At 35.4% G+C, this 14,009-nt stretch overlaps 1 protein-coding gene across 2 annotated transcripts in view; it reads right to left on the bottom strand.

The window, feature by feature from the left end:
• The window catches only part of ANO4 (anoctamin 4), a 395,947-nt gene that overhangs the window by 4,003 nt on the left and 377,935 nt on the right, over nucleotides 1-14,009 (bottom strand). For both annotated transcript variants that reach the window (XM_047866608.1, XM_047866607.1), the window contains 2 exons: nucleotides 12,844-12,963; nucleotides 635-740 (listed from right to left, as the gene is read on the bottom strand). In XM_047866608.1, coding sequence (XP_047722564.1) covers nucleotides 635-740; nucleotides 12,844-12,963 — 226 coding nt within the window. The remainder of the gene's footprint in view (nucleotides 1-634; nucleotides 741-12,843; nucleotides 12,964-14,009) is intronic.

The following is a 14,009-nucleotide window of genomic DNA, read 5'->3' as shown; positions in this document are numbered from 1 at the left end:
AAATGATTTGGGGCATCTGGGTGGCTCAGTCGGTTAAGTGTCTGACTTCGGCTCAGGTCATGATCTCACCATTTATGAGTTCGAGCCCCATGTTGGGCTTTGTGCTGACAGCTCAGAGCCTGGAGTCTGCTTCGGATTCTGTGTCTCCCTCTCTCTCTCTGCCCCTCAGTCCAAGTAATGAATACTTATTTGTGTCTTAAATATAATGTCATGATGACACACAACCAGAGGTAACCACTTGTATAATACCCAGTTCAATGTTTTCCAGACTATAGTCTTTGAACACCTACATCAGGAAGAATCATCTTGGAGAGCTTGTGAAAAGCAAATTACAGACCTGATGTATCTGAATCTCTGTGAGTAGTGATAATAAAACCTACAATTTTCCAACAATGGCCCTAGAGTATTAGGACTAATGATTTCTGGTTTATCCATTAACAATCAACAATGGACTTTCAATTATTTCTTGAACAACTCAAGGTAAAAAAGATTTAAAAAAGAGGCTATATAATATTACTCTAATACTTCTGGACATATGTAATCACATTGAAAGTTCTCACAGTTGCATTTATGCATTATTCTCAGTTACTTCATTATGGCAAAGGTAGTAAAGGAATTGGTTAAGAGAAGATACCTCAAACACAATGATAAAAGCCAATCGAGCTGCTAGGACGTGCCAGAACTGCAGTGTGTAGCCATAGGGCACCAGTGAATGAGGAGGGTCACGGTAGTCTCGGTATCTATAAATATATAGGAGAATGAATGTTACATTCCAAGCTATGATTTTCCTGACTCCCATATCTCATCCATTCCCACTATGTAGTCCTCATTCATGACAGATGGTTTAAAAAGTTTCTCTCTTCTAGACATTTGTCACTTTACTTGTCCATCCTTTCTTCTTTTGGTAAAAGAAGATCTCCTCTCCTCTGGGAAATTATCCATGTGGGTTAGGCAGGGTTCACCCCCTACCCTGACTCCAGCTCAAAAGATGATCAGTGAGAATCTTCACCAGGACTTCTGCTAGAATGGTCATTTAGCGAATTATCGCTACGTCCACAGAGGGTAAACGCCTGGAGCTGCTGCTGGCTATCACAGACTATGTGGAGAGAGCTTCTTTGAGAATGGTAATTTGAACAACTCAGAGCCAGGAGAGAGGCACTGTGTTGGTGGACACTGCTGGAGGCTTGAGATTTAGCCATTACTAATGTATCATTCTGCCAACCTCCCAGTTACCTGAACCAATGACTTTTTAAAAGTCAGTTTATACTGGATTTCTCCCACTTGACAATAGAGTCCTTCCCAACATATGCTCCGACTATAACTTATGAATCAGCATCAAATTCCACAAATATATGTTGAGTACCTACTAGAAGCAAGGCACTGGTCCTAAGAACTTAAATCCATGTAACTCCATTTTATCTTTGCCATTATCATTGCTGTAATGACAGGTGGGGAAACAGAAAAATGACTCTCAATATTATAGAGTTTTCATTAGTCTTGAGCCCAGTATTCTTTTCATTAGCTCTAGAAATGTGTAAAGATCTGGAAGTGCTAGTTCTTCTAACAGTTCTGTATGTAAACTTACCAAATTCCATTGTCTCAGTAAAAATTATGATCATCCAGACTCCTAACCTGGATAGTACCTAACCTCAAGATCAGCACTATCTTATGTGTGAGAATACAAGATAATTCCTATGCAGGGTATCTGTTCTTAATTTTAAGTATAATTGACAGATGTTATATTAGCTTATATTAGATGTTATATTGATTTGACAATTCTATACATTACTCAGTGCTCATCACAATAAGTATTGTCACCATTTGTCATCATACAATGTTATTAAACATTGACGATATTCCCTGTGCTGTACTTTTCATCACAGGATTTATTTATTTTGTAACTGGAGGTCTATATCTCTTAATCTCCATTATCTATCCTACCCACCACCCCTCTGACAATCAGCAGTTTGTTCTCTGTGTTTAAGAGTCTGGTTTTTTGTTCATTTGTTTTGCTTTTTAAATTCCATGTATAAGTGAAATCATATGATATTTATCTTTTTCTGACTTATTTCACCTAGCATAATACCGTCTACGTCCATCTATGTTGCCGCAAATGGCAAGATCTTATTCTTTTTGTGGCTGATATTCCATTATACACATATAAACCACCTCTTCTTTCACCGTTTATCTATCAGTAGATACTTGGGTTGCTTCCATACCTTAGCTATTGTGAATTATGCTTCAAAAATATGGGAGTGCATGTATTTTTGTTGCATCTGCATTTTCATTTTCTTTAGGTAAATACATAGTAGTAGAATTACTGGATTATATCATATATCTAATTTTTTGAGGAACCTCCATAATGTTTCCCACAGTGATTGCACCAATTTACATTCCCACTAACAGTGCATGTGGATTCTCTTTTGTCCACATCCTCCGCCAACACTTGTTGTCTTTTTGATACTAGCCATTCTGGCTGATGTGAGGTGGTATCTCATTGTGATTTTGTTGTATTTCCCTGATAATTAGTACTATCTGTTGGCCACTGGTGTGTCTTCTTTGGGAAAATGGCTATTCAGGTACTCTATTTTTTAATATGATTGTTTTCTGGTGTTGAGTTACAGAAATTCTTTATATATTTTGGATATTAACCCCTTATCAGCTGTATCAATTGCAAATATCCACTCCCATTTACTAGGTTGCCTTTTAGTTTTGTTGATGATTTCTTTTGCTGTGCAGAAGCTTTTTATTTTGGTGTAGTCCCACTACTTTATTTTTGCTTTTGTTTCCCTTGCCTGAGGACACCTACCCATAAATATTTTGCTATTCCTGATGTCCAAGAGAATACTGCCCATGTTTTCCTCTAGGATTTTTATAGTTTCCAGTCTTACATTTAGGTCTTTAAAGCATTCTGAATTTATTTTTGTGTATGGTATAAGAAAGTGGTCCAGGGCACCTGGGTGGCTCAGTTGGTTGAGTGTCTGACTCTTGATTTCAGCTCAGGTCATGATCCCAGTGTTGTGGGATCAAGCCCTCCATCAGGCTCCGTGCTGAGCATGGAGCCTGCTTAAGATATTCTCTCTCTCTCTCTCTCTCTCCCCCACCCCTTCTGCCCCCTTTCCCCTGCTCACACTCACACTCTTTAAAAAAAAAAAAGTAGTCCAGTTTTATTCTTTTGCATGTAGCTGTCCAATTTTCCCAACACCATTTGTTGAAAGGACTACCTTTTCCCTATTGTATATCTTGTCCCCTTTTTCATAGATTGACCATATAGGTGTGGGTTTATTTCTGGACTGTCTATCATGTTCCATTGATCTATGTGTCTATTTTTGTTCTATGCAGAATATCTTTTTTTTCCAGAACCATATCATTTTATTCATAAATTTAATCATTTATAAACACATTTGGGCAGATTTGTTCATGAATTTCCTCATATTCATGTTGGCTTCCTGCACACTTTGGCGGCTCCATAATCTTTCCTTTTTTTTAATTTAAATATATTAAATTTATTGTCAAATTGGTTTCCATACAACACTCAGTGCTCATCCCAAAAGATGTATGCAGAATATCTTTGAAAAGAAGCAAAGACTACAAAAATGAGCTGTCACTATTATCACAATTATCATATTAATTATCATTACTGTCTATGGAATATAATAATGTATTACGATTGTTTTGTCAGTAAAATTATGTTTATGATGAGTATCTGGTGCTGAACTTAAGAATGAATCTACTAGTGCCTTCAAGCTGTTGGTTCTCTCTGTAATGATGAGGATTGGTCATTGTCTAAAACACCTTTTTTCTAATATATGATTACATAAATGGTTTCTGTCAAAGGTCCAATTTATTGGGGACTAAAAGTTTGCATGGACTAATCTTTCTAGAAGAAAAATGGCAGTATGCTTTTTATTATACATATGGTTGATTATTAGACAAAAGTATATTTATAAAAGGAGGGAAACTGAATTGTTTCAAGAATCACCCTAACTCCTTAAACCTTTTACACAACAGCATTTGCTAAAACAAAATTCTTTTCAGAACCCACTGCTCCCCTTCCTATTTATGCCTCTGTTCTGCTCTTAACTGGTGCCCTTCATTGTGACTGCTCTATCTCCTAGCTTCTCAGACCTTGTTCAGCTTTTCATTTGAGGAATCTTAATAAATCTTTTTCTCCCCATATCTCTTGTAAATTCATTGTGTGGAAAATTATGGTTTTCCCTTGACTGTTCCCCAAACCACAATATAGATGTATCATTCTTAAATTTCTGCTACAAGTTTGGTAGTATTAAGTGAATTCATTTATACATCAAATATAACCATTCATTAAATATAAGCATGAAAACTAGAAAGATGAAATACATTTTTATGACCCAAAGATGATTATCAAACATGACTATTTATAAAATTGTACATATATGCAAGTAGTTTTACCCCACCCCCATTCTGCTGTTTTGTTTTCCATGGTTTGAATTACCACATCCTCCCTACCACAGTCAGGAGGGAGAGGATCCTGTTGCTGACTATTGTCACAATGTCAACAGGAGCCTAATGCTAGGTCACAATGCCTATGTCATTTGCCTCAATTCATCTCATCACATAGGCATTTTTACTTCACATTATCACAAGAAGAATGGCAAGTACAATGTTGTATTTTCATAGAGACCACATTCACATAATTTTTCTTACAGTATATTGTGATAATTGTTATTAGTTTTCCATCTTACTGTGACAAATTTATAAATTAAACTTTCTCATGTATGTATGTATGTATATATAGGAAAAACATAGTGTATATAGGGTTTGGTACCATCCACAATTTCAGGCATCCATTTGGGTCTTGGAATGTATCTCCCTCAGATAAGGGATGACTACTGCAATATGCAAAAATGAAAACACTTGTTTTTAGGTGGTGGTCTTAAATTTTAATTTGTAGATTTTTATATTTTAAAAATGAACATTCCTTACATTTTTAATATTTAGAAAACACTTATACTCTTGGCTATGGTGAGTTGGGAATATTTGAAGTAATTTCTATATAGAGATCCAGTTGTTGAGAATATGCATCTATTTGCTCTGCCTCTGTCTAGGATACATCCATTTGTGGATCTATCACAGAGCTCTGCTAATATGTGTCCAAAGGATTGCGATGTTCCTACATTGGCACTTAACTTCTGATTCTTGTTCTTAGGGCCTATGAAATTTTTAAAAGTTTCAATTTTCAGAAGCAGCAGGTTTCTGGCCTTCCTACTCTTTTAAGCTATTGTATCACAGTCAAGTTTCTCTCTAGAAAATTCCTTATTGCTACCCTAAGGCAATTAAGATGCAGTGGTGCTAATGAATTTGGCTGTCATCTGCTTCACTGCCCACAGCTATCTCCAAAACTCTGTACTGGAAAGCACACTGAAACCAAGTTGGGGTCTGCCTGACTTTATGATCTTGGGAAATTCAGGAAGCTTCTCTAGACATCAGTTTTCCCTGGTAACACAATTAGGGTCTCTTTATCTCACCAGGCCCTAATATTTTGGATTCTTCCTCTTTTCTGGTATGAGTTTGCCAATGACTGTTTCAAGGGGAGCTCTCAGTTGATGTGCCAGCCTACTCCTGATCCCACTGGTCTTTTCAATGAGGCAGAGATCTGAGAGATGCTCAGATGTCATCTGTGCCCCATGTCTCTGTTTTTTGATGTAGTGCTGTTTATTTGATTTGCCAAATGACAGATTACATGTTTACTTGTGCAAAGAAAACATTTTCCTGGCCCTGCTGTAGAAACAGACAGAAAGCCAAGTTTCAAAACCAATTCAATCAATGTTTTACTGCTCTAATCTTAATTTAGTATCTTCAAAGACATTAAGTGGTCCAGGAGCATTAATGTTTGGAGGAATTTTTTTGAGTGAGTCACAGTTGTTTTCAGAAAGTAACACTTGTAATTTCTTGGCTTCAGTTTTACATGTGGGAAAGGCAGGATGTTCCCTTTTGACAAGTTAGTGCATTCTGTAAAGCTGCTTTTGTTTCTCAGGAAATGGATTATTGGCTTGCAAGCATATTTTTTTTCCTAGTGCCAGGTATAGTTAATTCGTTCCCATTTTTTAAAAATGTAAAAATGTATGTACATTTGAAAGAATGATAGTGAACTTCATGTAACCCCATCCAAGGTAAGACCTAGAGCATGGTCAGGGGCTTACAAATGCCTCATTGTCAATCCCAGACACCCTGAAAGGTAACTGCTATTTAATTTTCTTCTTTTCTCTATAGTTATACTACTTGCTCAAGTGTTCCTAAATAAAACAGTGCTTAGTTTTCGTCTGCTTTGAACTCTGTATAAATGAAATCATATAGTGTTATTTTGTGATTATATCTTTAATTGAGTTCTCAATTCTATTCCATTTTCTATTTGATTCTGTGACACCACTACACTAATTACTAAAATTTTATACTATTTCTAATGTAAAGTACATCTCCCCTTCATTATTCAAAAGTATCTTGACTATTCTTCATCCTTTGCGTTTCCATATAACACTATTTTTGACATAAGTGCACAGAATTGTCCTACTCCTATATCTCAATTTATAAGTAAACTCATTGGCCCATTTGTGTTTTTTCTATATTTATTTAATACCTTAATAATATGATGAACTCTCATAAATCCACCATGCAACACAAGACTTAAAACATTATCAGGAACTTATCTTACCCTCTGTATTCCTCCTTTTCCTCATCCCCTTGCTTTCCTTATCCTGAATTTTATTCTTATCATTAACAACTGTTTGTATGTATATTCATTCATTCATAATTGTCTGAATATTATACTGTTTAGTTTTGGTATTGAATTTTCTAGAAAGGATAGTATACTGTATGCAGTCTTCTGAGGCTTTTTTTTCTTTTTTTACTACCATGGCTACTAAGATTCATCCATGCTGTTGCCTATTTATTTCCATTGCTATAAAACAGACCCTAGTATGAATATATTGTGGTTGTTCTATGTAGTGCATGTTTAGATATATTCTCACATATTGGTCATTTCTTTATTTTCTTTCAACTTGTCTAACCATGTAAGTTGTGAAAAACAAAGCTCAAGTTTATTAAGTTTGGATAAAAGTACTTCTACATTCCATTCTGGGTTTCACCTTTTTTTATTATGAAAAATTATTTTTTCCTATAATGAGAACTTTTAAGATCTACTCTTCTAGCAAATTTCAGATTTGAAATACAGTATTATTAACTATGGTCACCATGCTGTGTATTACATCTCAAGATTTATTTTATAACTGGAAGTTTGTATCTTTTGACTATGTTCACAAATTTTGCTTTGGTAATTACCAATATGTTCTTTGTATGAGTTTGAGTTTTTTGTTTTGTTTTGATTCTACATATAAGTGAGATCATACAGTATTTGTTTTTCCCTATATGACTTACTTAATTTAGCATAATGTCCTCAGGGTCCATCCATGGTATCCATAAAAGTCAGGATTTCCTTCTATTTTATGGCTGAAGAATATTCTTGTGTGTATATGTGTGTATCACATTTTCTTTACTCATTCATTCATGAATGGGCACTTAGGTTGTTTCTGCATTTCGGTATTGTCTTGACTATGCTACAATAAATGTGAGGGAACAGGTGTCTTTTTGAGTTAGTGTTTGGATAATACTTGGAAGAAGAATTGCTGGATCATATGAATTTCTATTTTTTGTTTTTTGAGGAACCTCCATACTATTTCCATAGTAGCTGTACCAATTTACATTCTCACCGGCCCAGTGCACAAGGGTTCCTTTTCCTATACAAGCATTCCAAAACTTATTAGAATGGCTATTATTAAAAAGACAACTGTGAAGTGCTATCTCATTGTGGTTTGGCTTACATTTCCCTGATCGTTAGTGATGTTGACTGGCTTTTCATGTACCTTTTGGCCAGCTGTATGTATTCTCCAGAAAAATGTCTATTTAGGTTCTCTACCCATTTTTAAGTTGAATTGTTCATTTTTTCCATTGTATGTGTTCTTTGTATATTTTGGATATTACCCCCTTATCAGATATGATTGGCAAATATTTTTCCAGTAAGCAGGTTGTCTTTTCATGTTGTTGATGATTTCCTTTGCTGTGAAGAAGCTTTCAGTTTGATTTATTCCCACTTATTTATTTTTGCTTTTGTTGCCTTTGCTTTTGATGTCAGATTCAAGAAATCACCACCACAACAAATGTCAAATAGCTTAATGCCTATGTTTTCTTCTAAGAGTTACATTGTTTCGGGTCTTATGTTCAAAGCTTTAATCTATTTTGAGTTAATTTTTATGTATGATGTAAGATGTTTGCCCAGTTTCATTCTTCAACATGGGGCTGTCCAGTTTTCCCAACACCATTTATTGAAGAGACCGTCCTTTCTCCATTGTCAATTCTTGGCTCTGTTAGAAATTAATTATGCATGGGCTTATTTCTGGGTTCTCTGTTCTGTTCATCTATATGTGACTGCTTTATGACAGTACCATACTGTTTTGATTACTATAGCTTTACAACATAGTTTGAAATCAGGAACATGATGCCTCCATTTTTGTTTTTCTTTCTCAAGATTGCTTTGGATATTTGAGGTCTTTGTGGTTCTGTGCAAATTTTAGGATTGTTTTTTCTATTTCTGTGAAAAATGCTATTCGAATTAGGAATTGCACTGACTCTATAGATTAATTTGGGTAGTATGGACATTTTAACAATTCTTTAAAAAAATTTTTTTTTTACATTTAAATTCAAGTTAGTTAACATATAGTGTATTCTTGGCTTTAGGAGTAGAACCCAGTGATTCATCTCTTATATATGAGACCCAGTGCTCATCCCAACAAGTGCCCACTACCCATTTAACACATCCACCTACTACCTCTTCTCCAGCAACCCTGTTTGTTCTCTGTATTTAAGAGTCTTTTATTGTTTGCCTCCCTCTCTGTTTATATCTTATTTTTCCTTCTCTTCCCCTATGTTCATCTGCTGTGTCTCTCAAATTCCACATAGGAGTGAAATCATATATCTGTCTTTCTCTGATTTATTTTGCTTAGCTTAATACACTCTAAATCCATCCTTACTGTTACAAATGGCCAGATGCCATTCTTTTTCATTGCTGAGTAGCATTCCATTGTGTGTGTGCGTGCACGTGTATACCACATCTTCTTTATTCATCAGTTGATGGACATCTGAACTCTGCATAATTTGGCTATTGTTGATAGTGCAGCTATAAACACTGGGGGTGCATGTGCCCCTTCAAATCAGCATTTTTGTGTCCTTTAGATCAATACCCAGTTGTGCAACTGAAAAGATGCTCAACAACACTCATCATCAGGGAAAAAGAAATCAAAACCATAATGAGATACCACCTCACACTTGTCAGAATGGCAAAAAATAACAACTCAGGAAACAACAGATGTTGGTAAGGTTGTGGAGAAAGGGGAACCCTTTGGACTTTGGTGGGAATGCAAATAGTGCAGCCACTCTAGAAAACAGTATGGAGTTTCCTCAAAAAATTAAAAATAGAACTATCCTAAAAATTGTTCTAAGCCATGAGCACAGATTATCTTTCCAATTATTTATATCTTCTATTTCTTTTATCCTTGTCTTACAGTTTTTAGTATACAGGTAGGTATTTTACCTCCCTGGTTAAATTTATTCCTCGATACTTTATTCTTTTTGATGCAATGTAAATGGAATTGTTTTCTTAATTTCTCTGATAGTTTGTTATTAGTGTATAGAAAAACAAATGATTTCTGTGTATTGATATTGTATCCTACAAATTTACTTAATGTTTGTTAGTTCTAGCATTTTTCTGCTGGAGTCTTAGGGTTGTCTATATATAATATAATGTCATCTGCAAATAATGATAATTTTACTTTATTTCCCATTTGGACGCATTTTACATCTTTTTCTTATCTAACTGCTCTAGTTAGGACCTACAATACTATGTTGGATAAAAGTGGCTAGACTGGGCATCCTTGTATTGCTCCTGATCTTAGATGAAAAGCTGTTAGCTTTTTGCCATTAAGTATGACATAGCCATGGGCTTGTCATATATCGTCTTTATTATTATGTTGAGGTACATTTCTTCTATACTCAGGTTGTTGAGAGTTGTTATTGTGAAAGGACGTTGAATTTTGTCAAATGATTCATCTGTTGAGATGATCATACCATTTTTATATTTTATTTTGTTAATGTGGCATATCACATTGATTGGTGGATGTGGAATCACCATCCTTGCATTCCTGGAATAAATCATTGATCATGGTGTGTGGTCCTTCTAATGTATTGTTGAATTCAGTTTACTAATATTTTGTTGAAGAATTTTACACTTATATTCACCATGGATATTAGCCTGTAATTTATTTCCTTGAGGTGTCCTTGCCTGGTTTTGGAATTAGGGTAATGCCAGCCATGTAAAATGAGTTTGGAGGGGTTTCCTCCTTTTCTAGTGTTCGGAAGATTTTGAGAATTGGTATTAATTCTTTGAATGTGTGGTAGAACTCATCAGTGAAGCTGTCTGGTCCTGGACTTTTGTTTGTTGTGAGGTTTTTTTTTACTGATTCAATCTCTTTACTAGTAATTGGTATGTTCCAATTTCTTGTTTCTTCTCAATTTGGTCTTGGTAGTTTGTATGTTTCAAGAAATTTGTCCATTTCTTCCAGGTTGTCAAATTGTTGGTGTATAATTGTTCACTGGTCTCTTATGATCCATTGTTCTGTAGTGTCAGTTATAATGTATCTTGTTCCAGTTTTTTCCCCAGTCTTCTTTTTCTTGGTGAGTCTAGCTAAATGTTTGTCAATGTTGTCAATTTATTTATATTTTCAAGGAAGCACCTCCTGGTTTTATTGATCTTCTCTATTTGTTTTTAGTTTCATTTTTCCTCTGATCTTTGTTACTTTTTCCCTTCTACTAACTTGGGTCTTCATTTGTTCTTTTTTTTTTTTTTTAGTTCCTTGAGGTATAGTTAGGTTGTTTGAGGTTTTTCTTATTACTTGAGGTAGGCATTTAGTGCTATGAACTTCCCTCTTAGGATTGTTTTTGCTGCATTCCGTATGTTTTGGTATGTTGTAATAATTTCCAAATGTCTCAAGCTCTGTCTGATTACTCCTTGACTTCTTCTTTGATTCATTAGATGTTTAGTAGGATGTTTAATCTCCACATACTTGTGATTTTTTTCCAGTTTTCTTCTTGTAATTTATCATTTATACCATTGGGGTCAGAAAAGATGCTTGATGTGATTTCAATCTTAAATTTATTAAACTTGTTTTGTGGCATAACATGATCTGTCCTGGAGAATGTCTCATGTGCACTTGAGAAGGATGTATTCTGATGCTTTTGGATGGAAAGTTGTACATATGTCTGTAACATGTTGTCTGGGCCAATGTTACTTTATTGATTTTCTGCATGGATGATTTATCATTGATGTAAGTGGGGTATTAAAGTTCCCTACTATGGGTGAATTGCTATGCATTTTTCCCTTAGATTTATTAATATTTGTTTTATATATTAGGTACCCCTTTGTTGGGTACATTGGGAGAAATGTTGTATCTTCTTGTTGGATTGACTGACCCCTTTATCATTATGTAATGATCTTCTTTCGAAAGTCTATATTTAGAACAGACAATATATCCCAACTTTCATTAGGTTTTTATTTGCATGTGATTATCTTTTTCCATCCCTTTACATTCAGTCTGTTTGTGTCCTTACATCAGAAGTGAGCAGCGAATAGATAGGTCTTGTCTTTTTATCCATTCAGCCATTCTATGTCTTTTGATTGAACAATTTATTTGTATTTAAAGTAGTTACTGATAGGTATGTACTTACTGCCATTTGTTAATTATTTTCTGGCTGTTTTGTAGTTACTCTCTGTTCATTTCTTTTCCAGCTCTCTCCCTTTATGATCTGATGGCGTTTTTTTAGTGGTATGCTTATATTTCTTACTCTTTCTCTTTTGTGTATCTATATATTTTTTGCTTTGTGGTTACCACAACCGTGGTATATGCTGTTACATATAATAACAGTCTATTTTAAGTTGATAATTATTAAAACTTGATCACGTTCTAAAGCTCTACATTTTTGTTCTCCCCCTAACATTTTGTTTTTCATGTCGCAATTTCTATATTTTATGTATCTCTTAACTGATTATTGTAGTTATAAGTATTTTTACTACTTTTGTCTTTTAACCTCATACTAGTTTTATAAGTGATCATTCCTCTTTTTTTCCTATATATTTACCCGTGAGATTTATACTTTCAACTGTTTCCTTGTTACTAATTAGCACCCCTTCATTTCAACTTAAAGAAGTCCCTTTACCATTTCTTGTTAGGCTGGTCTAATGGTGATGAACTCCTTTCCGTTTTGCTTGTCTGGAAAACTCTTTATCTCTCCTTCAATTTTGAAGGACATTGTTGCTGGGCAGGGCATTCTTGGTTGGCAGATATGTTCCTTTCAGCACTTTGAATATATCATGTCACTCCCTTCTGGCCTATAAAATTTCTCCTGAGAAATCTGATAGTTTTATGGGGGTTTCCCTTGTATATAACAAGTTGCTTTTCTCTTCCTGCTTTTAATATTCTTGTCTTTAACTTTTGACCCTTTCATTATAATGTCTTGGCGTGGGTCTCTTTGGGTTCTCTTGTTTGGCTTCCTGGATCTGGACATCTCGGTTCCACCCCAGAGATTCTGTTTTAATCTTCTAGGTCACAGCCCTGGTCAAGAGGAGTTTTAAAATTCTCCAGTGGATGTTAATGCATGATCAAGATTGAGAACCACTGCTTTAAACTGCTCAGTCAGAAAGGACTGTCTGAGCAAAACCTCCCCATGGTAGAGTCAGCACAGGTTAGGCTGAGTGCTCACCTGCAGTACTTGAGAGGAGTCCCCGAGAACTCACTGCCATCAGACTCAGGCTCAGATCGGTTCTCAAAGTCAGAAATTCGAAACACAGATAAGCTAGCATTCACATAGCCAACCATGCACCTGAAAGAGAAAACAAATGCTATAATTAGATCTCTGATCACTTCTGCATCCAATTCAATAAAGGCTCTACTTCCTAGAAGCTCTTGCACTTATAAATGCCTTTAGCTGGCTCTGCCTTGTCACAAGCACTCAGGGCACACCGAAAAATCCTGGGTATGTGAAATCAGGAACAAGTCATTCTTTTATTCTAGTACTTTTTGTTCAAAATCATCATATAAAACATCACTGCACCAATCACTACTTCAGAGAAATAGGTGAAAGACAGCATTGCATAATCAGTACAAATTATAGGCAAGTCACTGCTTCTTTCCTTGATGATATAAACACACATGCACATATAAACACATTCCTTTATTAATGAATATCTATATTCTCTCATAATGTCATGAATGTGACTTGTGTGACCATGACTCCCTCCCAACTCACATCCCTTGCTACAGTCATGATAGACTACATTCTCTGTCATGCTTTTGTTCAGGTTGTCTTTTCTATTGGGATTCCCTATTCATTTCTTTATAAGTGGAAATAGTGCTCCTTTTCCAATGACCAACTGAAACGGCACGCTTTCTGGGAAGATGTCCTAATCCTGGCCAAGAAGCTCATTCCCTCCTCTGTATGGTGCTGCACTTAACTTCACCATTACCATACAGCTTGTGCTAGAGTTGGCCGCATACATGTAGGTCTTCTTTAGATTGTAGTTGTTTTTGGAGAACAGGTGTCCTAGGTATTTTTGTTTCCTAGGATGGTCTTATGTAGTGTAGGAATCCAGTACATACCAAATTCAATTGATTTCATATGGGCATATAGACTACTGCCTATACACTGCAGGGATAATAAGCTTCTTGAGGACACAGCTTCCATTCTGTACTGGGAGTTAGTATATTATAATACTAAAAACTTGGATTAGAGGGTCATATTGTAGCTCTTCTGCTTTCTAGTCATGCAAATTCAGCAAGTTATGTAACTTCCTTAGACAACCACAGGGCCTACCTAATAGGGTCATTGTGGGGATTAAATGAAATGATACCTGTAAAGCAAGTGTGACA

This window comes from Prionailurus viverrinus, chromosome B4 (genome assembly GCF_022837055.1).
Source record: "Prionailurus viverrinus isolate Anna chromosome B4, UM_Priviv_1.0, whole genome shotgun sequence".
Lineage (NCBI taxonomy): Eukaryota > Metazoa > Chordata > Mammalia > Carnivora > Felidae > Prionailurus > Prionailurus viverrinus.
Note: the sequence above shows the minus strand (reverse complement) of the source record. Positions and strands in the feature narration are given on the sequence as shown.